The 24,566-nt window shown below is 38.3% G+C and overlaps 1 protein-coding gene across 1 annotated transcript in view; it reads right to left on the bottom strand.

Annotated features, from left to right (window-relative positions):
- The window catches only part of CDKL2 (cyclin dependent kinase like 2), a 53,889-nt gene extending 40,988 nt beyond the window's left edge, over nt 1–12,901 (bottom strand). Inside the window, exons 1-2 of the mRNA XM_043572463.1 lie at nt 12,417–12,901; nt 9,583–9,782 (exon numbers count right to left, since the gene is read on the bottom strand). Coding sequence (XP_043428398.1) covers nt 9,583–9,750 — 168 coding nt within the window. The 5' untranslated portion in view covers nt 9,751–9,782; nt 12,417–12,901. The remainder of the gene's footprint in view (nt 1–9,582; nt 9,783–12,416) is intronic.
- Nucleotides 12,902–24,566: the final 11,665 nt, after the last annotated feature.

Genomic DNA, 24,566 nt, shown 5'->3' with positions numbered 1-24,566 from the left:
ACTTCTAAAGTCAATGATCCAAATGTATCAACTAAAAAATGGAGATTGTCAGAATGGTTCAAAACATGCAACCTTACTATACGTTATCTACAAGAAATGCACATTAAGTATAAAAACACATATTAATTAAAAGTAAATGGATGGAGGGCCACCTGGCTGGCTCAGTCAGTAGAGGGTGTGACACTTGATCTCAGGGTTGTGAATTTGAGCCCCACGCTGGGTGTAGAGATTACTTTTAAAAATCTTTTTTTTAGGGGCGCCTGGGTGGCTCAGTCAGTTAAGCGTCCGACTTCGGCTCAGGTCACGATCTCACGGTCCGTGAGTTCGAGCCCCGCATCGGGCTCTGGGCTGATGGCTCAGAGCCTGGAGACTGCTTCGGATTCTGTGTCTCCCTCTCTCTCTGCCCCTCCCCCGTTCATGCTCTGTCTCTCTCTGTCTCAAAAATAAATAAAAAACATTAATAAAAAAATTTTTTTTAATCTTTTTTAGAATTAAAAAATAAAAGTAAATAGATGGAAAAATATACCACACTGATCAAATGGAAGCATGAGTACCTATTATTAATTTCAGATAGACCAAACTATAAAGAAAAATTATCAAGGATAAAGGAGGGCATTATATACTGAAAAGGGGGTCAATCCCCCAAGGAAACATAACAGTTCTTAACGTGTATGTGCCTAACAACAGAGCTTCAAACTATAGGAGGTAAAAATTGATAGAACTTCAGGGAGAAATAAACAAATCCACTATCATAATTGGAAATGTCAACCATTCCACTCAGAAACAGATAGATCCAGCAGGCAGAAAATCAGTAAGGACACACACACAGTTGAACTCAACAATACCATCAATCAACAGATATAACTGATATCTACAGACTATCCAACAACAGAATTCACATTTTTCTCAAGTTCATATGGAACATTCACCATGACAGATGGTACTGTAGGCCACAAAACATACCCTAACAAATTTAAAATAATAGATATCACACAATGTCTACTCTTGTACCACAGTGGAATTAAACTATAAATTAATAATAAAAAAAAAAGATAACTGGAAAATCCCAAAATATGTGGAGATTAAACAACACACATCTAAAATAAAAACATAGACTATCAGTTCCACCTTTCTCTTTGTCTTTTATTCTTTCTCTTTGTTTGTTTGTTTGTTTGTTTGTTTGTTTGTTTGTTTGTTTTTAGAGAGAGAGAAAGAGAGCACATTAGCAGGGGAGGGGCAGAGGGAGAGGAAGAAAGAATCCTTTTTTTTTTTTTAAAGTTTATTTATTTTTTAGAGAGAGAGAGAAACAGAGCATGAGTGGGGAAATGAGTGGGGGAGAGGCAGACAGAGAGGGAGACACAGAATCCAAAGCAGGCTCCAGGCACTGAGCTGTCAGCACAGAGCCTGATGTGGGGCTTGAACTCATGAACCATGAGATCATGTCCTGAGCTGAAGTCGGACGCTTAACTGACAACCACCCAAGTGCCCCTGTGCTTTTATTTTTAAAAGCTGATGACGGGGCGCCTGGGTGGTGCAGTCAGTTAAGCGTCCGACTTCAGCCAGGTCACGATCTCGCGGTCCGTGAGTTCGAGCCCCGCGTCGGGCTCTGGGCTGATGGCTCAGAGCCTGGAGCCTGTTTCCGATTCTGTGTCTCCCTCTCTCTCTGCCCATCCCCCGTTCATGCTCTGTCTCTCTCTGTCCCAAAAATAAATAAACGTTGAAAAAATAAATAAATAAATAAATAAATAAATAAATAAATAAATAAAAGCTGATGACTACCCCATTTGATAGGGGCAGACTAGGTAATTCAGAACAACTCTCCTATTGAGAATTCCTAAAAAGTTGGACAAAATATTTTTAAATCTTAAACATATAAAAGACCCAAGAAGATAGTGAGGAATTACTGGGCCAAAATCAAGAACAGGAGAACTCAGAGTTAATTTCAGTACTCAAATCAAAGCTGATTTTGCCATCAAGTAACAGAGGTAGACCTGAGCTTGGATATTTGTGGCCTTTTGGGGACTGAAAAGGAAGGAAAAGTCAAAGTCCAAATGCATTTCAGAGGTGGGGTCTCTGAGGCCCGGTTTAAGCGGACACCCTAAGAACTACACTGCCCCAGTAAAAATGGACAGAAATGAACCAGTCCCCACTAGACTTCACATCATCTATAACAGTTTAAGAAACCCCAAACCTTGAATTTAGATTAATGTATTGGACTGGGAGCATCCCCATGCACCTGGCAGAAGCAAATGAATATCCTCTCTGGAGGAAGATAATTTTATCTTAGCCTCAAATTATTTCCAAAAAGAAATATCCAGAAACAATATCCAGTACAAAAAGGTAACGAAAAACACAAGAAAGTAAGACACTATAAAAGCAAAAACCTTGAACTTATTAAGGTGGTCCTGAGCTGGCAGTGTGTGCATACCAGACCAGGGGAAATTTTAATGTAAGTAACTACTAACTAGTAAAGGTAGTTAATTATTAACAGGGATAAAAAGACTCTAAGGTATATTTCAAAATAGCAAATACAGACTAGCTACTACTTTCAGGGCTGAGGGAAAGTGCATAGAAAGTAACCAATACATTAGAAGAGCCTCCAGCCACAACCAAGACTGAGATTCAGACTTCATTAGAGAGAGCATGACTGCCACAGACTGCCAGTGGTGAAAAAAATTGCTACAGGACACAAGCCAGAGGTGATGGAAGGGTGGGCAGCCAGCCAGGTGATAGAGAAACTTGCCAGAAATTGCAGGCAGGCAAAACTGGTCGTGAAAGATACTGATGTGAGCCTCAAAACCTCCCATAGAGTGATCTCATCCCAGTGCCCCCCCCCCCCAAAAAAAGCAGGCCAGAACCAGGAAGGGAAGCCTCTTCTTAAGGACTATGGTGTCCTTCCATGCCCTCTATTGTCAAAGCTTAATATCAAACTAGCTGGTGAAAGAGAAATGTTTATAGATTCCAGCTCTACTTCCATGAGGTGGGGCCAAAAGGACTGACTTGAAACTGAAAGGCGGTAAATTGATTACCGGCACAGTGTCCGTGGATATGGAAGAAGAAAATTAAAATCTTCCCAGGAAGAAAATGTCTTCACTTTAGCCTCAAATTATTCCAAAAAAATAATGTTTAAAATGTAATGTCCAGCAAAAAAAATCAAAGACAACCAGGCATACAAAGAAATATGATAGCACAAGTAAAAACCATCAGAACATAAAGAAGACCAAAGCAGAAGCAGAGTAAGTTCAGATATTGGAATTATCAGATACAGGCTACTATGCTTTAAAAGAAAAAAAAAAGTCAGGGCGCCTGGGTGGCTCAGTCGGTTAAGTGCCAGACTTTGGCTCATGAGTCTGACTTCAGCTTAGGTCATGATCTCACGGTTCATGGGTTTGAGACCCGCGTCAGGCTCTGTGCTGACCGCTTGGAGCCTGGAGCCTGCTTTCGATTCTGTCTCTCTCTCGCGCACGCTCTCTTTCTGCCTTCCCATGCTCGTTTTCTCTCTCTCTCTCTCTCTCTCTCTCTCTCTCTCTCTCTCTCTCTCTCAAAAATAAATAAACATGAAAAAAGGAAATTAAAAAAAAGAAAAAAGTCAACCTCAAAAAATTGAGGAAACTTGGGGTACCTGGCTGGCTTAGTTGGTAGAATATGTGGCTCTTGATCTCTGGGTCATGAGTTAGAGCACCACACTGAGGGTAGAGTTTAAGTAAGTAAGTTAATTAATTAATTAGTTAAAATTAAAACAAAAAAGCAAAGCTTAAAAACAAACAAACAAACAAACCAGGACACCTGGCTGGCTCAGTGGGCAAAGCATGTTTGATCTCCGGGTTGAGTGTAGAGCTTACTTAAAAAACAACAACAACAAAACTGAAATCATAAAAAGTGACATAGCAGATTTAGAACCAAATACAAATTTTAGAACAGAAAAATATAGTAATTTCTGTTTGCAATAACAGTAGACTAGGTAATTTAGAACAAGTAGAAAAGCTGAAAAAAATATATAAAACCACTATTTTAAGGGACAAGAGAGATGAGATAATAAAGAATATCTAAACTAGTATCTTGAAGACAGAAACCCAGGGAAGTGAGTCAAGCAATTAGAGTTGTTTTTTGTTTGTTTGTTTTGTTTTAGACCCTGGAAACATATCATTTCAGAGAGAAAATTAAGAGTCTGAGTGGCACTTTTGACAGTCTTGTGATCTAAGGTAATAGTGATTGGTGTCCAGGGGCCAGCAAGATGGAAAGAAGGGGGATGGCCCTGATGAAATCCTCTCACTTTGGGTTGGCCCAAAAAGTCCACAAACTATGATAAGGGTGAATAATAAAGCAGGTCTCTCAGGAACTACAACTCAAATTCAAATTATGTAACTTTCTCGGATTGGATTGAGATGATGGCAGAATGTTAGGTTTCCTGGAGTACCCTCAAGAGTGCCCTCAAGAGCCTCACAGAAGCAAGTGTAACTCCTCTCAGGGAAAAGATAATATCATCCAGAGACTCAAACTATGTATACAATTTTTAAAAATTAATAGAGGCATATCAAAAATAAAAAGATCAAGAGAAAAAAAAAGCAATCAATAGAAATAAACATATGGGAAATCCAGATAATAGGTATTAGATACAGATTTCAGAAGACTATAATTTAAACAGTCATGAAAGCACAATAAAGAATTTGGGCAGCAAATTGGAAACTATTTTAAAAATCCAATAGAAATATTCTAATTGAAAAATATATCTCTAATTAAGAAGTCAGGAGTGTCTGAGTTGGTTGAGCACCCAACTCTTGATTTCAGCTGAGGTCATGATCCTGTGGTCATGAGATGGAGCCCCACATAGGGCTCTGCACTGACATCAGGAAGCCTGCTTGGGATTCTTTCTCTCTGCCCCTCCCCACTCTCAAAATAAACAGATAAAGATTTTTTAAAAAATCAATGCTTAAGTATAAAAGTAGATTGAAAATAGTTGAAACTGAATTACTGAATTGGAGGATAGGTCAGAAGAAAATATCTAGAATGAAGTAGGGAAAAATGAAAGGATGAAAAACAGAAAGAGTATAAGAGACATGGGGGAGGCCTAATATATAAACTGAATTCTTAAATGGAGAAGAGAGAGAATAAGATAGTAGCAATACATGAAGCAATAATAGCTCAGAATTTTCTAAAAGTGACAAATGACATTATTTTACAGATGCAAGAGGTATAAAGTCAAAACAAATAAATAAAAAGAAACCCACATCAAGACATATTATTGTAAAATTGCTGAAAATCAAAGTCAAAGAGAAAACCTTAATGCATCCAAAAGAAAAAAGGACATACTAAGAAACATCCGATGATTCAAAAGCAGTGAGAACCAGAGAAACATTGGAATGGTATCTTGAACACACTGAATATAATGAACTGCCAACTTAGAACTCTATATATCCTGTGGAAATAATATTTTCAACAAAAAGTAACATAAAGACTTTTTTTTTCAGACGAACAAAAATGGTCACTGTTTCTTACCAGTGGATCAGCTTTAAAGAAAATAATGTAGTTTTTTAAAACTCTTTTAATGTTTATTATTGAGAGAGAGCATGTGCGTGTGAGCGGGGGAGGGGCAAAGAGAAAGGGAGACACAGAATCCAAAGCAGCCTCCAGGCTGTGAGCCATCAGCACAGAGTCCCACACAGGACTCAGCCCCATGAACCGCGAAATCATGACCTAAGCCAAAGTCGGACACTTATCCAACTGAGTCAACCAGGCTTCCCATTAAAGAATGTTTTAAATACAAGGAAAATGACCCTAGATAGGAGCTCAGAAATGTAAGAATGGTTGATGAGTAATGGGAAGGGTAAATATTAGGTATATCCTAATAAATACTGACTGAACAATTTGGGGAGGGATTTAAATATAGGGAAAATTAAAAACACATATCAGGAATATCACATATATCTCTAGTGGTTCACTACAGTGAATATGACTATGAGATACTGGCACAAACTTAGACATATAGACCAATGGAACAGAATAAAGAGTAGAAAAGCCATTCCTACATATAAGGACATATAGTTAATGAGGAATTCAGAGAGTGGAGAAAAGTTGATATTTTCAGTAAATGTTTCTGGGATAACTGGACATCCATAAGGCAAAATAAGACTTGACTGTGCCATACACCATAGTTAAGATCAATTCTAAGTGTACTGAAATATAAATATGAAAACCAAAGCTATTAAGTTTCTTGATGATAGTATAGAAGGCTACCCTAATCTCTAAGTAGTAAAAGACTTCTTAAGCAGATAAAGGAAAGGAAAATATTAAAGGAACCATAAGGAAAATATTAAACCCATAAAGGAAAATATTAAAAATTTGACTACATTGAAATTAACAACTACTATTGAGTAAAAATAACATTAAAAGAGTGAAAAGAGGGGCGCCTGGGTGGCGCAGTCGGTTAAGCGTCCGACTTCAGCCAGGTCACGATCTCCTGGTCCGGGAGTTCGAGCCCCGCGTCAGGCTCTGGGCTGATGGCTCAGAGCCTGGAGCCTGTTTCCGATTCTGTGTCTCCCTCTCTCTCTGCCCCTGCCCCGTTCATGCTCTGTCTCTCTCTGTCCAAAAATAAATAAACGTTGAAAAAAAAATTTTTTTTAAAAAAGAGTGAAAAGAGAGCTTTTTAAGAGAATAATAATTAACATTAAACTATAGTGGTTAGGAATGCATATTTGGTAAATGCGGGGGAAAAAATCATGGCAGTGATGAACATGCACATCAGGATAGTGTTTACCTTAAAGGAGAGGGAGGGGCTAGTGACCAGGATAGTAATAGAAAAGAGTTGTTGGCAGTGTTTTATTTCTTGACCTGGTGGTGGTTCTGAATGTTTGCTTCCTAACAATTCATTGAGCTATAATTATATTTTTGTGTATATCTACATATTGGCTAAATTTCAAAATAAAAAGTCACTTAAAATATAATATCCCAAATAAATGGCTCAGTGATGGAGATTAATCATACTGAGGAGAAAATTAGTGAATCAAATGATGAACCAGAACGATCTATACAGAACAGTGCATAGAAAGACAGATGAAGAAAAAAAAAAACAACAGATAATTCAGTGAGAAGATTTATGTTAACTGAAGTCCCAAAAACAGAGGATAAAGGGAATGAGTTGGAATAATAAGTGAGAATTTTCTGGAATTAATGAAAGAAATCATATCATAGATTCATAAAGACTCCAATCCCCAATGAAGCAAAATAAATTAAAAGATATCCAAACTAAAAAAAAAAGAAAGAAAGAAAAAAGATACCCAAACTACATACAATATGGTGAAATTTCAGAAAAACAAGATCAAAGGAAAATTTTTAAGTAGCCAGAAAACAAAACTAACTTATGCTAATTGAAATCAGGATACTTGTGATCTGGATAGAGCAAGAAGGCAGTAATGTTGGGAGAAGACATAGGGGGGCTTATGGAGTGATTTTAATGTTCTCTTTCTTTATTTACATGGTGGTAATATGGAGTTGTTCAATTTAAAAAAAATAGAGATGATTCCTATGAGATATACACTTTTCTATATTTTATGTCCACTTTATGTTATAAAAGGCTGAAAGGAAAAAGATCTAGACATAAAAAACCAAATCTATAGGGGCACCTGGTTGGCTCACTTGGAGGAGTGTGTGACTCTTGATCTCAGGGTTGTGAATTCAAACCCCATGTTGAGTATAGGGATTACTTAAAAATAAAATCTAAAAACAAAACAAAACAAAAAACCTTATAAAAGAGCAGCAGTTGGGCAGCAGTTGGACTGACAGCTGACTTCTCAGGAGCCATAATAGAAGCCAGAGGACAAAACAGTGTTATCTTCATTTTATTGAAAGGAAACACTTGCCAACCTAAAATTCCATACACAGCAAAAATATCTTTCAGGGATGACAGCAAAAAAGACGCTGGCATACAAACTAAAATTGAAATGTTTTGTCCACAGTAGATCCTCACAAAAGGAAATCCTAAATAATACACTACAAGAAGAGAAGAGATCCCAGATAAATGGCCAGGGATACAGAAGAAAAGGAAGAACAAAGAAAGTTATAGGTAAACATAAACCTAAATGAACACTAAACAATAATTATGTCTTGTGATGTTTAAAAATATGTGAGAGTTAATATATGACAATATTAGCATGCAAGATGGAAGGGAATAACCAGAGATAAGTATTGTAAGGATCTGTATTACCTGGAAGAAGAATACAAGTATTAGATAATGTTAGACTTCAACAAATATCTAAGATAACCACTAAAAAGTGAGAAACAAGATAAAATTTTCAAAACTATTACAGGGAAATAAAGAAATGATGAATGTAATTAATCTAAAGAAAGAAAATAAAAAGAAATGTAAAACCAATAAGACAAATGGCACATATAAGATGGTAAATTTATACTGAAATATATCAGAAATTACATTACATGTAAATAGACTAAATATTCCAATTAAAAGGTAGGGTTGTCAAGCAGGATAAAAAGCAAAATGTGACCATATGATGTTTACAAAATACGCATCTAAACAAGAATTAAGATGAGATGCCTGGGTGGCCCAGTTGGTTAAGCATTCAACTTCGGCTCAGGTCATGATCTCATGGCTTCTGAGTTCGAGACCCACCGTCAGTCTCTGTGCTGACAGCTCAGAGCCTGGAGCCTGCTACAGGTTCTGTGTCTCCCTCTCTCTCTGCCCCTCCCCCCACTCACACTGTCTCTCTCTCTCTCTGTGTGTGTGATGAAAGTGTTTGCACAAATTATTTTTTCTAGGATTTATGTATAGTGGGAAAACCTGGAGAAAAAAAATTTTTAATGCCATTTACCCCCATCCCCTCCCTTCTGAGATGTCTTACCTGGCCTTGAACTTCATGTTATAGTATCGACCAAACTGTTGTACCTCCTAGGACATGTCCCATCACCTTTGCTGTTTCTGTTCCCTCCACCTGGGACAGCTCTTGTCAGCCATTGATATTAATATGAGCCAGGCAGAGGGTGCCTATATAAACATCCCCCAGTAAAAACCCTGGACACAGAGTCTACTGAATCTTCTTGGTAGATGGTATTTTACATGTGTTGTCAAAGCTCATTTTTGGAAAAAGTAAGTACATCCTGTGTGACTCCACTGAAAGAGGATTTTTGGAAACCTGTGACAAGTTTCCTCTGGAATTCATGTGCATGTGTCTTTTCCTTTGCTGATTTTCCTTTATATCTTTTCACTGTAATAAATCAGAACCATGAGATAGCCATCAGCTGCTATCTACTTAGTGCTCTGAGTCCTCCAGTTGAATCATGGAACCTGGAGTGGTCTTAGGACCCCAAACACAGATGATAGATAGATAGATAGATAGATAGATAGATAGATAGATACAGAAAGAAGCAGCAAATACTTTAAAAATCATATTTATATTCATGGGATAAATGAATATGCATAAATAACAATTTCATTTGTTTATTGCCAAAAAAGAAGAAACTTATATCTTAAAGTTTAGTATGGAAATGAATATAAAAACTAATTTTTTTGTAAAAATATAACCTTGATCAAGAGACAACTTTTTTTTTAACTCAATACAGATATTTACTCACCTTAAGTAACTTGATTTCTCGCATAGCAATTTTTTTAACCATTTTGTCATCATCGCTTTCTAAGAACTTCTTTATGGCCACAATTCTTCCAGTATCTTTATTCCGACACTTCATCACCATTCCGTAGCTCCCTTCTCCAACCAATCCTAGATTCTCATATTTTTCCATTATTAATTCAAAACCAATAGGAATTCTTCCTGCTATGGAAACCAAAACATGGAGTTAATAATGTTGAGTATATTAATTTCTTCCACCTTCCCAGGAAATTAATTCTTCCCCACTTGTTTTCCATATTAGAGGAGTCACTGTGTCAATGGCTGTCCTGTGCTGTCTCACAATTTCTTACTGTTTCCACATCTAAGCTGTTTTCAGAATATTAACATACATTTCATAATAGACAAAGCAAATGGAATTGAAGCCATTAAATTTAAATTATTAGATGCCATGTTAATGAAATTCAATATATTTTTAATTCAGATAAAGCAATACTTGAACCATCATTCAAAACAATTATAGCTTACTTTAGAAACACAATTCCTTTTCACTCAGAGGTGAAAAAGTACAAGTGAGTTTGGTTTTGTTTTTTTTTTAAGATTTTATTTACTATGTAATCTCCATGCCCAATGTGGGGTTTGAACTCACAACTCTGAGATCAAGAGTCACATGACCTACCAACTGAACAAGCCAGGCACTGCAATGAGTTTGCTTGTAGTGAAGATCAAATTTATTTTTTTTTTTTACATTAGGCTTAAAAAAGTGAAGTTGAAAATCTTTATGTATTTTCTACTCAATTGGGAAAAATATTTATTCACAAAATGACCACTTACCAAATTAACACTAAGGAACTTTGATAAACTTTTTTTTTTTTTAACTTTTCTTACCGTAGTAATTAAATTCCCATATTGAACTTACAAAATAACAACAATGGCATCACAGTACATAAGCAGATTGTTTACAAATTAAACTTTGGGGCGCCTGGGTGGCGCAGTCGGTTAAGCGTCCGACTTCAGCCAGGTCACAATCTCGCGGTCCCGGAGTTCGAGCCCCGCGTCGGGCTCTGGGCTGATGGCTCAGAGCCTGGAGCCTGTTTCCGATTCTGTGTCTCCCTCTCTCTCTGCCCCTCCCCCATTCATGCTCTGTCTCTCTCTGTCCCAAAAATAAATAAACGCTGAAAAAAAAATTAAAAAAAAAAAATTAAACTTTGGTAGTAACACATACAATATCTCAAAAATACTTTTAATGATTACTCACTATAAGTATGATCATTTGAATTTTATGTTTAGAATTCTTTCACATCTCATTATATGACATTTTCTGGTTAATAGCAATCCTATTAATGATGATGAAGGATCAGCAATTATTCCACTACATATTTTGGTATAGAAAAAAACTTTTCAGTTCAAACTCAGATTTTAATTTACAAGGTTTGATTGCCATGAAATATACAAGCTAAGAAAACAAATATAAAGTTAAATTTATTTTTTAAATCTGATTTTGAAATTAAATTCCAGAAGCAAAGAATAAAAAAGTATTGTTCTTAATCCCAATACGGTTCTAAAAGTTTTAGAAGAAAAAATAATCTTTCAGTAACTATATATTCAAGTGACGATTCATAACTGAATTTTTTTAACTTAATAATACAAAAATACTCATTTATAAAATGTGGAAAGAAAAAAAAACCTCTCACTTATTTCATTAATTGTGTCCTCATGGCCATCTAAAACTAATTTACCCAGAGTGTGAATTGTGATGTTTTATTTGCTTCCCTATTAGTACACTGATAACAAAAAACAAAAGAAACACCCTCTTTGTTCTAGCAAACTGTGATAATCCAGTGTATATATTTTCAGCAGTTTACCTTAATAATTTAGGGTTATTATAGATAGATAGATAGATAGATATAAAAAGCGTAGATATAAATAGATATAGATATAGATATATCTATAGATACAGATATAAAAAGGTTTTCATGGAAAACCAGAAGATTGATCTGCTGGGGAAAAAGATGAAAATAAATTCCAGTCAACACCAACTCCAATTATTTCACTATTTTACTACTAGCTTTGATAGTAGATTCTATAACCTGTTTAGAGAGCAGTGTCCCCAATGCTAACTTTTCACATATTTGACATATTAACTTCCATTTAACATCTATTAACTATTTTGAATATATTTTTAAATAAAACGTGTGTTTGGAAAAAAAATTGTCAATGTAATTCTCTCTCTCCTTGCCTGAATTTTTTTTTCCTTCCATTAAGACAGCATGCTTTATTAAGGACTAGACTTTAGGTTTATCAAGCCAAGGACAAAAATAGCTGGACTCTATAACCTGGATCTTTTTAAACATTTTGCAATCGGTGCCCTCAATATTTGAAAATGCAAAGTGAACAAAATTAAAATTACCTTAGGCATGTCTGAGATCTCCTGAAGCATATCATAAGCTAACATTAAGCGAGTTGACTACTCCAAGTTTATTCTGGAAACCAACCACACATTTAGTCACAGCACATTGAACACACCTGCTTTTCAAGCAGCACTGCCTCCAAATACCTTAAAAGTATCACAGCTTAAAAAGCCTGTTTCCTGAAACAGTTACTCATAAACTATAGCTTTTCATGCCTTCTACGCCTGTGTGTAAGGGTGATACAAACTAAAAGGATGCCTGGCCAATTGGCAATGCGGTATTTCTGGATAAGTGCCATGTAAGCGTATGGTTTGAATCTCAACAATTTAGATAATAAAATAGTGCGAATTATTTTGTTAAAGACAACCAGATTGAAATCTATCACATCAAAGAATGTGATAATAGAAGCTTTTAAAAGTACTATACTTACTGTTTCTTTAAAATCCTTTCGCATGGAAAGACCCAAAGGTTTTCAACCTGGAAACAAATTTGAGGTGAAATGCATCTCGCTCGCAGGTCTGAAAGATGCTGACTAGCAAACCAGCAAGTCCGGAGCTGTTATGATTTCTTCTGTGGACACAGTCACGGGTCCTAGGTGAATCAGGCAGGGAGGCAGATTGGCCTCAGCCTGCCGCAGGCTCACACTCAGGAGGACCACGGGCCGCATGCTGTCGTCGTCAAGGCAACGACCTCACTCTGCCCCAACCATAGGCTCAACCTCCAGAAAGAGATACGGCCCAGGTCGGAATGCGTCCACGTCAGGCACCAATACGCCTGTTAAGGCCAGACTTGTAAGAAATTAGCTGGATGCACCGTCTGCCAGCTCGGAAGGTGCCCAGTCCCTGGAGTCTGTGAACCTGCGTGGCTCCAGCAAGCCCTGGGCAAAGGCGTTGGCCACAGAGCTGCAAGGGGGCGGGTTCTCCCCCTCTCGGCCCCGCCCGGAGTGCGCCAAGCCTCCCGTGTTCTGATTGGCTGGGCCCTGTCGTCATGAGCTACGATTGGCTTAGCGCCCACCACTCGCCCCTTCACCTGGGGCTCAGCCCAGGTTCAGTTCACTTAAGCGCAGACGCCTGCATCCACACATGCTTCAATTCTCAAATAGAGAGGGATAGAATGGGTGGTGGTTATGTAGAAAACGGAAGGCGGAGACAGGCACAGCTTCGCCGCTGGGGCGGTGAGCGGGCCCCGGGCCCCTGGCGCCCTCACCGGGGAAGGTTCAGGCCTGACCACGGTTCGATGCTTCCTTTCCTGTCGGGGCAGTGGGACCAGGGTGGGCCAGGTAGGGGGTGAGGGTGACAGCCTAGGAGGTGATGATTAGTAGGTGAGGCAAGGTGACAGCACAACTGACGTTAGGAGGGACCTTGGGAAGGACACCCTGGGCACTGAAAGTGAGGGGATATACTTTGGAGATAATGGAAAAGGGAGAAGGGACATGAATGAAAGAAGAGGAAAACGGCTCGGGCGGTCGGGGAACTAGAAGAGATGTACAATACTGGCGTGTGGCAGCCAAATAGAGGGCAGCTGGGGGTGAGATGTTTCAGGCACAGGCCGTGCCTTGAGGCTAGATCCATGACCAGGCAAAATTGGTAAGTCAGAATTACCCACAGGCTTAAGTCACATAAGAAACAGGGCATTCCTCATCTTCAAGTAATCTGGGGTTTAGGCCATACCCCTGCAGTGAAGAGGCCTTAAGCACACAGTTACTTTCATGTTAAATCATCAGAACTAAACATTTTATAATCGTCTTTGTTCTCTAGAACACCTTGATCCAGTGAAGAGAGTGTCCTGGAATAGCAGGTATTTATACCCATAGTCAATATTGAGGTATGAATCCCTTCTTGTATACTAAGAAATAAATATTCTGATTTATGAATCATCTTTTGTGAGTTTGGGTAGCATGAATTAATCTGCCAGTGCTTGATCACCTTGGGCAAGCTGCTTAAAATCTACTTGAACCTGTAATAATGAGGAGCAGACCTAGGACCTGGGTATGGAAAGAATACAATTCTTAGGTCAATCCAAGATGTCCTAATGTAGCAATTAGCTCTATCCTTGGTTGTGACCAAGTAGGGGGGAGTCATGTACCGATTTTGTTACCTCTATAGGCTATAACAGAATCTCACGAACTATATAAAGGGCAGACCCCCTTGCATAAAGTGGCAAATCGAAGTTTGTTGGGACTGAAGCTTGAGAACCAGAATACAAAAATATTTTACTTTTCCAACTTTACAAATATATTCAACAACATAAATATATAAAGGCCCCTCTAGGCAAGAGGTCCTGAAGCTTAAAAATAACACGTTTATATCCCCAAGGGGACCAAAAGGATAAAAGACTAAAAATACTAGATTTGGTGAATAGACAATGCTTGAGAAAACAGTTTCAAAAAGAACTGAGTTTGAAAGCTAACTGTGAAGGACACATACAGTATTCAACAACTCTACATTTTGGATAAAGCCATCTGCAGGTAGCATTATGTACAAGCAGGGTTGGGTTATTGCTTATTTTTCTTTTTTATTAGGAAATGTCTGTAGGGAAAAAGAATGGAGAGAAGCTTTAAAGAGGCAAGAAAAGGAATAATGAAAAGCCAAGAACAGGTGTGAAGAGAAGGTAATAAAGTATGAAAAGGTCTTAACCTTGAAGAGACTTAGAGAAAAAAGAAAAAACTGAGAAAAGTGTAGGACAGATACATTAGCTGGCCTAGATCTTCTTAGTAAAAGAACATTTTTGCTGAAAAAGATAATGATTGAGAGGCTCAAGGATCCGAGAGCAGAAATACCTTGAAGTAGGTAGTTACAAAAAAGTCATTTTGATATGACTAGAATACGAAATACTAAAATGTGCCCAGTTGACCCAGTTTACAGTGAAACTGACTCTTTTATAGGATTTTGCATCCCACGGGCAAGAATTAAGAAAATAGGTGGCATACAGGCTAACTCTCAGAGAACTGGTAGTGCAAGGAGAATAAACAAAGGAGTTAAAAAATCAAGTATGATGGAGGGGAGCCTGGCTGGCTCAATCAGAAGAGAATGTGACTCTTGATCTTGGGTCATGAGTTCAAGTCCCATGTTGAGTGCAAAGCTTACTTAAAAATGTTGTTTGTTTTTTTAAAAATCAAGTACGATGGAGAAAGAACCACTGAAATGGCTTGCCATGGGTCCCAGCTAGATAGGGAGACATATTATGACAGAATTTAGCTAATAAACTGATAATACAAAGGCACCCTAGGAGTGGCGGTCACATAGGCATGAAGTGTAATGGGAGTAAAACAGGAGAAAAAGTGATTATTAAAGCAATTTGTGAATTTAAGACCTTGGAAATGGCACAAGATGATGACAATCAGTTCTAAAGGGTGGGATGTTGGCTGTTCCTTGGGGTAGCTGAAGATTAATGAAAAATGTCATTGGAATTGAGTTCAATTCCATGAGGTCACAGTATGAAAAATGATGAACTTTTTATGAAAAATCATAACATGAACTACTCAGGTGAGACACTAGAAGAGTTTGAGAAGGACATTTTAATCACTGAAGAGAGTGAAAATACTCTAAAAGAACTAAAGAAAAGAGTGTGGGAGTGCATGAGATTGTCAATGAGAGAGGAGAGCTTGAGATACGGCAAAGAAACAAAGGTTAAAAGAGACGAAGGACCATATGATCCAGCAATTCCATTCCTAGGTATATACCCAAGAAAAATGAAAACATATGTTCACACAAAAACTTTTACACAAATGTTTATAGCAGCATTGATATTCATAATAGCCAAAAAGTGAAACTCAAATGTCCATCAACTGATGAGTGGATAAACCATGGTATATCCATACAATGGAATATTATTCAGCCATAAAAGGGATGAAGTACTGACAACATGCTACAACTTGGATAAATCTTGAAAACGTTATGCTAAGTCAAAGAAGCATGGCATGAAAAGCCATGTGTTGATTCCATTTATGTAGTGTCCAGCATAGGCAAATCCATAGAAACAGAAAGTAGATTAGTAGTTACCAGGTACCGTGGGGGGGGGGGGGGGGGGAGGGGGGGGATGGGAATGAGGAGTGATTACTAGTGGGTATGGGTTTCTTTTTAGGGTGATGAGATAGTGGAATTATATAGTGGTCATGGATATACAACCTTGTGAATACACTAAAAACCATTGATCTGTACACTTTAAAAGCATGGATTTTATGTATGTGAGTTATGTCTCAATACAAAAATAGACTACAGGACAAGAAATACATGGCCTTCTAAGATATCTTTTTCTATAAATTTATGTATTTTATCTTACAGTAGCCCAACTCTTCCTCACATTAGTGATCATCCCTATTAAATGACACTTGGCGACAGTCGTTCTCTATATATCTGGACATCCCAAAACAATGTGCTTTAGTCAGTTTCTTGCCAAAACAAACAAAATACCTTTCACTTAGGTCCCATGAAATACTGATTTATCATAGGTTTTTGGCATCCCTTCGAATGAGTCACCAAGTGAACAGAAGGGCCATAAAACCTCAGACTACACAAAGCACTCTTTATTTCCAGTATTATTATAGAGTGTGCACTTGTGAATACATCCCACCATTCTATGAAGAAAATGGACTGACTTATTTTGAAGTTCTGGTTCTTTGATGGAAGGACACTTGCCATAGAAGAGAAAATTCTGTTCTCAATCTAGTAGTTGATTCAATGACCTCATTACTGCATATAAAAGTGATTAAGATGATGATCAGGTTTGAAAACCTAAAGTACAATTACCACTTACTTTGCCAAATTCAACATACATGTATATTACAGCAGTGTGAACCTGGAAATTCATTCCTCCAATGTGAAAAATATACATTGTTTGCATTGGCAACATGCCTCTTACAAAAACTCTCCCTTGATGTTCCATCTCCCTCTAGCCTCTACCCCATTCCTCCCTCTTTAATCTTTATAGCAAAACTACAGAAAAAGTCTATTTGTTTCTCTCTTTCTTGTTTTTTATTTTTAAGTGGGCTTCTCACCCAGTGTGGAGCCCCACTTGGGGCCTGAGATAAAGACCTGAGCTGAGATCAAGGGTCCAACTCTTAACCAACTGAGCCACCCAGGCACCCTGAGTCTATTTGCTTTTTTTTTTTTTTTTTTTAACGTTTATTTATTTTTGAGACAGAGACAGAGCATGAACGGGGGAGGGTCAGAGAGAGGGAGACACAGAATCTGAAACAGGCTCCAGGCTCTGAGCTGTCAGCACAGAGCCCGATGCGGGGCTCGAACCCATGGACCGCGAGATCATGACCTGAGCGGAAGTCAGCCGCTTAACCGACTGAGCCACTCAGGTGCTCCAGTCTATTTGCTTCTTACCTCTAGTTGTCTCTCGGGCTTTCATCCTTATCATTTCACTGAAATAGGTTTTCCTGAAAGTCACTATGGCCTACATCCTGCCAAGGCCATCTGTGGCAGAGATTACGATTCACAATAAGCTGGTTCCTTTTCCTGTATGTATTATGGCTTACTTATTTTCTGCCATCTCCATTGAGGTTGGGGTCATGTGACTTAATTCAAGCCAATGGAATAGGGGATATCTACCATTCACAGTCTTGGTCCATAAAAATCTCCACTCAAGATCCTCCATATTCCTGTTCTCTTTCAGCTGGCTATAACAAAGATGACTACAGTGTGATCTTGAAGCCACACATTAAAGCTAGTAGAGCCTTCATTCACCTGTGTTCCTAAATGACTCTGTGGTGGAGAGCCAGACCAGTGGCCTCTTCACCACCACTCTCCTATTTTTTATATGAGGGGCAAAAAAGCTATTGTGTTTGTGCCATTAGACATTTTGGGGGTCTATTTATTAGAGCAGATAGACCAGTTTAATTAATTCACTACCTTTATTGACCTGTCAGCAGCATTTGCTACAACTGCCTATTCTTTCCTTCTGAGATAAACTCTTGAAACATAGCTTTCCATGACACCAGCTCTTGCCATATTTTGTCTCCCTCAGTTTCCTTTGCAGGCTTCGTTTGTACTAGAACCCTAAATGTTGAGAGTATCTGAGGGCTCAGTCCTCAGCCTCTTTTGTACACTCTCTTGCTAGATGATCTCATCTTATCCAATACCTGCAAAGACCTATATTGACCACTCACAGCACTGAGCTCTCCTCAGAATTCCAAAATCAAACCACCTGGCATTTCTTCCTGGATATCCAATTGACATAGGAAACCTAACATGGCTGAGAGAACTGTTGATTTTTCCCTCCACAATCTACTCCTGTTCCTTCCATATCTCAGTAGAATACCTCTCTCCACTCAAGTTCCAGCAAAATCCCAGGGATCATCCTTGAACATCATTTTTCCCTCACATTCAGAATCCAATCCATAATTAAGTCTTGTAGGTTCTATCTCCACAATACATCTTATTAGCTGATAATTTATCACCATCTTCACAACTGCAGCCCTCATCCAAACCACCATCACCATCACCTGACATCCCTTCCTGACAGGCTACACACTAATTCAGATCACATCCTTCCCTGTTCAGGTCCCTACAATCCCAGTACAAGAGTAAAATCCGAACTACAAAGGCCACCCACAATTTAACTCTTATCTCTTGATATCTGCTGTTATGTACACACTGGCCTTATTGCCCCTGAACACACCAAGCTCCTTCCAAACACAGGGCCTGTGCATGTGTTCTTCCTTCTATTTGGAATGTCTCCTACCAGATCTTACCAATGTTGTCTTCCTTCATTTGGGGCCTCAAATGTACCTCTTCAGAGAGGCCTTTCATCACCACCCTCAGTAATGATTAAGGAACAGCCCATCTCCTGTCACTATGGCATTCTCCACTAGTTCTACCCTCTGTTAGCCATGTGATCTTGGAAAAATAGCTAACCCCCAGTGCCTGAATGAACTCTTGTGTAAAATAAACAGTACTCCTTCTCGTAGGATTACTGCTGGGACAAAAGGAGTTGTATTGTGCCCAGAACTTATCAGGAATGAAGTTACTTCCTTCCTTCTTTCTTTCTTTCCTTTCTTTCTAATGTTTATTTATCTTTGAGAGAGAGCGCATGCGAATGCACAAGCAGGGAGAAGGGCAGAGAGAGAGGGAGACATAGAATCTGAAGCAAGAAAGCTCCAGGCTCTGAGCTGTCATCACAGAGCCCAATGTGGGGCTCCAACTCACAAACTGCGAGATCATGACCTGAGCCAAAGTCAAGTCAGACACTTAACTGACTGAGCCACCTAGGCACCCCTGAAATTACTTATTTCTATGTTTGTTGCTGCCCTCCCTCAAAAAATACAAGTTTCCAGAGGGTAGGCTGTACCCGGCTGGATTACTAACCAGCACCTAGGAAGATTTCTGGCACATACTAAGATTCTGATATTCACTGACTTCTGTGTAAATCCTTCTCACTTCTGTCACACATTTGTTACTGCTTTGAAACATCACTCTAAGTCATTTCTGTTAAGTCATCATGCTTTGAAATGTCACTCACATCTGTTCTCTAAGTCGCTATCCTTATCACCAGTATGTGAGAATTTTTTTTACCTCTACAAGCTTTATAGTTCATCTCTTTAAAAACATTTAAAAAAAACCAAACGTCATAGGGTTATCAGATTTTAAAATATATGTAAAATCATAGGCCCTCAAAAAGTATTCCTTTTTCTCAGCTCAGAGACTCATAGTATTTAACGATTTGACTTCCCAATGACTTTTTATTAAGTAAACTCTACCCCCACCCCCGACACGGGGCTCAAACTCAAGATCCAGAGATCAAGTCACATGCTCTACCGACTGAACCAGCGAGGTGCCCCTGCAGATGTTTGACTTCTGTTCCAATTTTCTACTCTGCCTCATTACTTACTGCTGTGCTTCCTGAATGGAGTTCCTGATTAAGGGATCCTTAATTTTAGGATCCAACTAATGCTGGAGGCTGTGATTTTACAATTTGCTAAAATAAAACCAGGATAAAAATGCATTGCATTCAAAGTTTAAATTTCTGGTATTTAAAAACCCATTTTCTAAAATTAAATAACTTATCCTTTAAAGCAGATTGATGCTTGTGGCTAATGCAGTGTTTCAAATCATTTCATACTAGCATGACTGCAATATCCTGAGCTTCAGTCTCCTCGGCTGTAAAATAGTTAACGACATTTAACCTGCCTAAATATTAAATCAGAAACGTGGTTCATAGTATATCTTCAAATATTACAGAAAACTCGTTTTAGAAATAAAAATGGGTGTAAAGATATTTTACCAGTTGCACTATTTTAAAGCGTTAAGTGTCTTGTTTTTCATTAATATCTTCATGCTATCCAGAACTCAAGTCATTCTCAATTCATCAAAATACCTAAATTCAGCTGCCAAAAAATAAGCTAAATCTACTTCCCCTCCTCAGATAGAAGTCTTGAACTACAAGAGCACATCAGTTTTCCTTCTTCCATTCTTGTCCTCCACCAGTTCTTCACCTGTCATTATTCTATCACTCCCATACTTAATTTTCCTTAATGGCTTGCTGTAGTAATTAAAAAAAAAAAAAATCAAACTCCTTACCCTGGTTTAGGTGATCTAGTCCGTCTCTCTCCTACCCCACCTCTTACCATTCTGCCACCTCTCGACCCTACTTCACCTACTCCAGGCACTTTCTCCTTCCATGCTTTTCCAATTTTACAGGCTTTGCATTAGCTGATCCTCTGGCTGGAGTGCTGGAATGGGTGATTGAGGAACACCATCCTAAAGCTGACATCCACTTGCTAATGTATTACCTTATCTTCATGCTTTGCCAAGTATTTACAACTATGTCTTCGCCATTATCAAGTAAATAAGCTCAGGGAGACCAATGGACTTACTGACTCATGTAACTTCAACATCAAGAACAGGGCCTGGGGGTGCCTGGGTGACTCAGGTCACGATCTTGCGGTTTTTGAGTTTGAGCCCCGCATCGGGCTCTGTGCTAACAGCTCAGAGCCTGGAGCCTGTTTCAGATTCTCTGGTTCCTGCTCTCTGCCCTGACCCCTCTCATGCTCTCTCTCTCAAAGACAAGTATTAAAAAAATAAATTAAAAAATTAAAAAAAAAAAAAAAAAGAACAGGGCCTGGTACACAGAGCTGCTCAGTCAACACTTCATCAAATGTTAAATGGTTTGTCATTAAAACAATAGTATAATGGGGCACCTGGGTGGCTCAGTCGGTTAAGCGTTCCACTCTTGATTTCAGTTCAGGTCATGATATCATGGTCATGAGATTGAGCCTGTCAGGCTCTGTGCCGAGTGTGGAACCCGCTTGGGATTTTCTCCCCTGCACCCCTCAAAGATAAAAGTAAACATCAAACAGAAAGCACACAAAAATATGGTATAATAGATAGTATAAAGGAAACGTCAAAGTATTTACAAGGACCCTCTATGGATTAGACTGTGAGAGTTCATTCCTTTGGATTACATGTATTTTGTATAATGTGCACGTTTGTTTTTTTATATTGCGGTAAATATACATAAAATTGGCCATTTAGAACTTTTGAAATAAAAAGACACAAGCCAAAATTTTACACAATTCTAGATAGCCTGATCTTTCCAAATCTAAGGTTTCACTAGCACTCCTGCCTCCTTACCCAGAAAGCCTGTTTTTCACTTGTGTTCCACACACCATTTTATTTCTCCAGTTATGCGAGAAACTTAGAATTCTTCTTGGATACTACCCTTTCCCTCACCAAAACCTGGCCATTTTACCCCCAAGTCTTTCAAATTCTTTAGATTTCTAACACAGTACTTGAGTACACCTTAGTACGAGCTAGTACTACCAGTCTATTATCATATCTTTTGACTGAAATACTGGCAGTATCCATTACCTGATTTAATCAATTTGCCACAGAACTCCTTCAGTTTGTTTCCTATGTAGCTAGAGACCTTTCAAAATAAAATTATCTGCCCCTACTTGTTAAAATCTTCAACTTCTCATTGCTCTTAGCATTAAGACCAACCAAGGCCCTTTATGGCCCCCCCCCCCCCCCGGCCACCTTCTTAAATATGCACCCACACACTTATTACAGCCTGAAAAACTGATAGAAGGGAGACAGGGAAAGTTTTGAGAACATATGAGACTTCAAATATTTCTATGGTAAACAGGTCAAAAAAATGAGATGTTCGTTATTAGAGAGCCAGGTATGCATCAATCATTTAGAGAAAACACATTGTTTTGGATTTTGGAATTTTGAAATTTCCTAGGACTTCAATGAGGTACGTGGCAAAAAACGATTTAAAAAATATGTCTGGGGGCGTGCCTGGGTGGCTCAGTTGGTGAAGTGTCTGACTTTGGCTCAGGTCATGATCTTACGGTTCAAATGTGAGTTTGAGCCCTGCATCGGGCTCTGTGCTGACAGCTCAGACTGGAGCCTGCTTCAGATTCTGTCTCCCTCTCTCTCTGCCCCTCCCCCCGCTTACACGGTCTCTCTCTGAAAGATGTAAAAAAAAAAAAAAAGAAAGAAAAAGAAAAAAATGTGCTTGGAACACAGAATAAGTTGACCGCAGAAATGCAATGAAGTCAAAAGTAGTAATTGTGGGGCACCTGGGTGGCTCAGTTAAGTGTCCTTCATTTCGGCTTCAGGTCACAATATCATGTTTTGTGAGACCAAGCCCTGCATCAGTGCAGAGCCTACTTGGGATTCGCTCTCTCTGCCCCTCCCGTGCCCTCTCAAAAATAAACAAGTAACAACGAATACTTGCAGAGGACCCATTACACTGTTTTAGATACTTTAAAGATTACCTCACTGAGAATCCTCAGAATCACCCCCCCTACAAAGCAGCACAGAACAGTGGAATTCCCAAAGCCCAGCTGTCTCCAAAGCTCTCCTCTTACTTCACTATATAGTAGCTACTAAATGGATAATCAACTGAAGCTGAAGTTGTGCCTGGCCTAAGGGAAACCACCCGAAGTGTTCCAGGAAAGAGAGTAAGTGCACAAGGGATTCAGAGGGGTTGTGAGGTGGTAAGATAAAGCACAGGAAACAAGAGCAGTTAAAGGAATATTATTGTCACAAAAGTGAAAACATTTTGGGTGCCCAGATGGCTCAGCTGGTTGAACGTCCGACTTTAGCTCAGGTCATGATCTCACAGTTCATGAGTTCAAGCCTCATGTTGGGCTTTGTGCTGACAGCTCAGAGCCTAGAGCCTACTTCGGAGTCTGTGTTTTCCTCTCTCTTGGCCCCACCACCTCTTGCTTTCTGTCTCTCTCTCAAAAATAAACTTAAAAAAAAAAAAAGTGAAAGCATTTGAAATAGGCAGCCAACTTTATCAAAACTATTAGAAGGAAAAAAAGTCTGAGATCAAGGACAAAGAGATCAATTAATTTGGCAATAGAGGCATAGTAATCTTCCTGTGAACGTTTAATTCTGAATCTACATTTATAGTATTTTGCCAGGTATTTGCTAATGCTAAAAACTTTCCTATTAATTCTGAAGCATATTAAACATATGTATAGATACATAAACAGATTTGAAGATTTTAGTCTCTATTTGTCAAAAATACCCAGAAACTTTGTTAGGAATTTTTTGGTTTAATGACATAAATTATTTTAAAAAATTACTCTCTGTATGAACCTACTGAAATCTTATCACAAAGGGAAATTTCTTTCATGATGTAATACTATTCATTTATCCAGTAATTTTAAAATAATTTAGAACGTTGGCATCAAATTAACCAAGGGTCTACTACTAAAAAATAGAAAGTCTTATGGAACACAGAGAGAAAAAAAAAAAGGGTCTTCATTCTTCTAGTTAAAATATAACAAGTCAGTTGTCCTAATTTAAAGGAAAAATATGAACATCCATCCACTAAGTTTTCTTTCACTTGCCACAGACTATATCATCGTATCATAAATGAAATGAAGCATCTTGTGTGGCTAAAATGTTCAAATATTTTCTTCCAATAAATCTTCTGGACCAAATGATAATTTTTTGCCTGAAATGTGGTTGTTTTCAATACAGTGTGGCATATATTTTTATCCCTTCTAAAAAATGTTTTTCCCCAGCTATAAAGTTAAAGTTATTACATTATAATTAAAATTTATAAAATCTTAAGTCTTACTTCCTTGAGAGTACTGAAATAATGACTTCGCTCCAGTACAAACTTGTGAAGACTGACTGAAGGAATCTTCATAAACAGTATCAGGAAAAATCCATTTATAACCATCCCTTTTAACAAAAGAAAAGTCTCAAGTTCTAAAATTACATATGCATTAGGACCTCATTTTTCATTTGAAATGTATACTTGTAAATGTGACTAAAATAATTACTTTCCCTTTAATATTCTTCTAGAGCTTGACAAATTTGTTCCAATTTCTGACTTGGGTCTGTCCCTAACTTCAGATAACCTCAATCTTCCCATCCCTCTTTTCCTTTCCTTCTGAAATAGGAGGTAGCAATCCTTTGGAAAACTCAAGTTTTGGTTTTTCTTTATATAAATGTTTAGTAAGTAGTCTGCTTTAGATCGTTCTCACCTTCACTGAATTTAACTTAAACTAATAATTTAATATTCTTTAATTGTACACCAGTTAGCTAAGAGAAATGGGACAGATCTCTAACCATGTTCAAGTCTTACACTGAAATGTTTTACTTTT

The sequence above is a fragment of the Prionailurus bengalensis genome, chromosome B1, assembly GCF_016509475.1.
Source record: "Prionailurus bengalensis isolate Pbe53 chromosome B1, Fcat_Pben_1.1_paternal_pri, whole genome shotgun sequence".
NCBI lineage: Eukaryota > Metazoa > Chordata > Mammalia > Carnivora > Felidae > Prionailurus > Prionailurus bengalensis.
The sequence above is the reverse complement of the archived record's forward strand: the minus strand, read 5'-3'. Positions and strand labels throughout refer to the sequence as shown.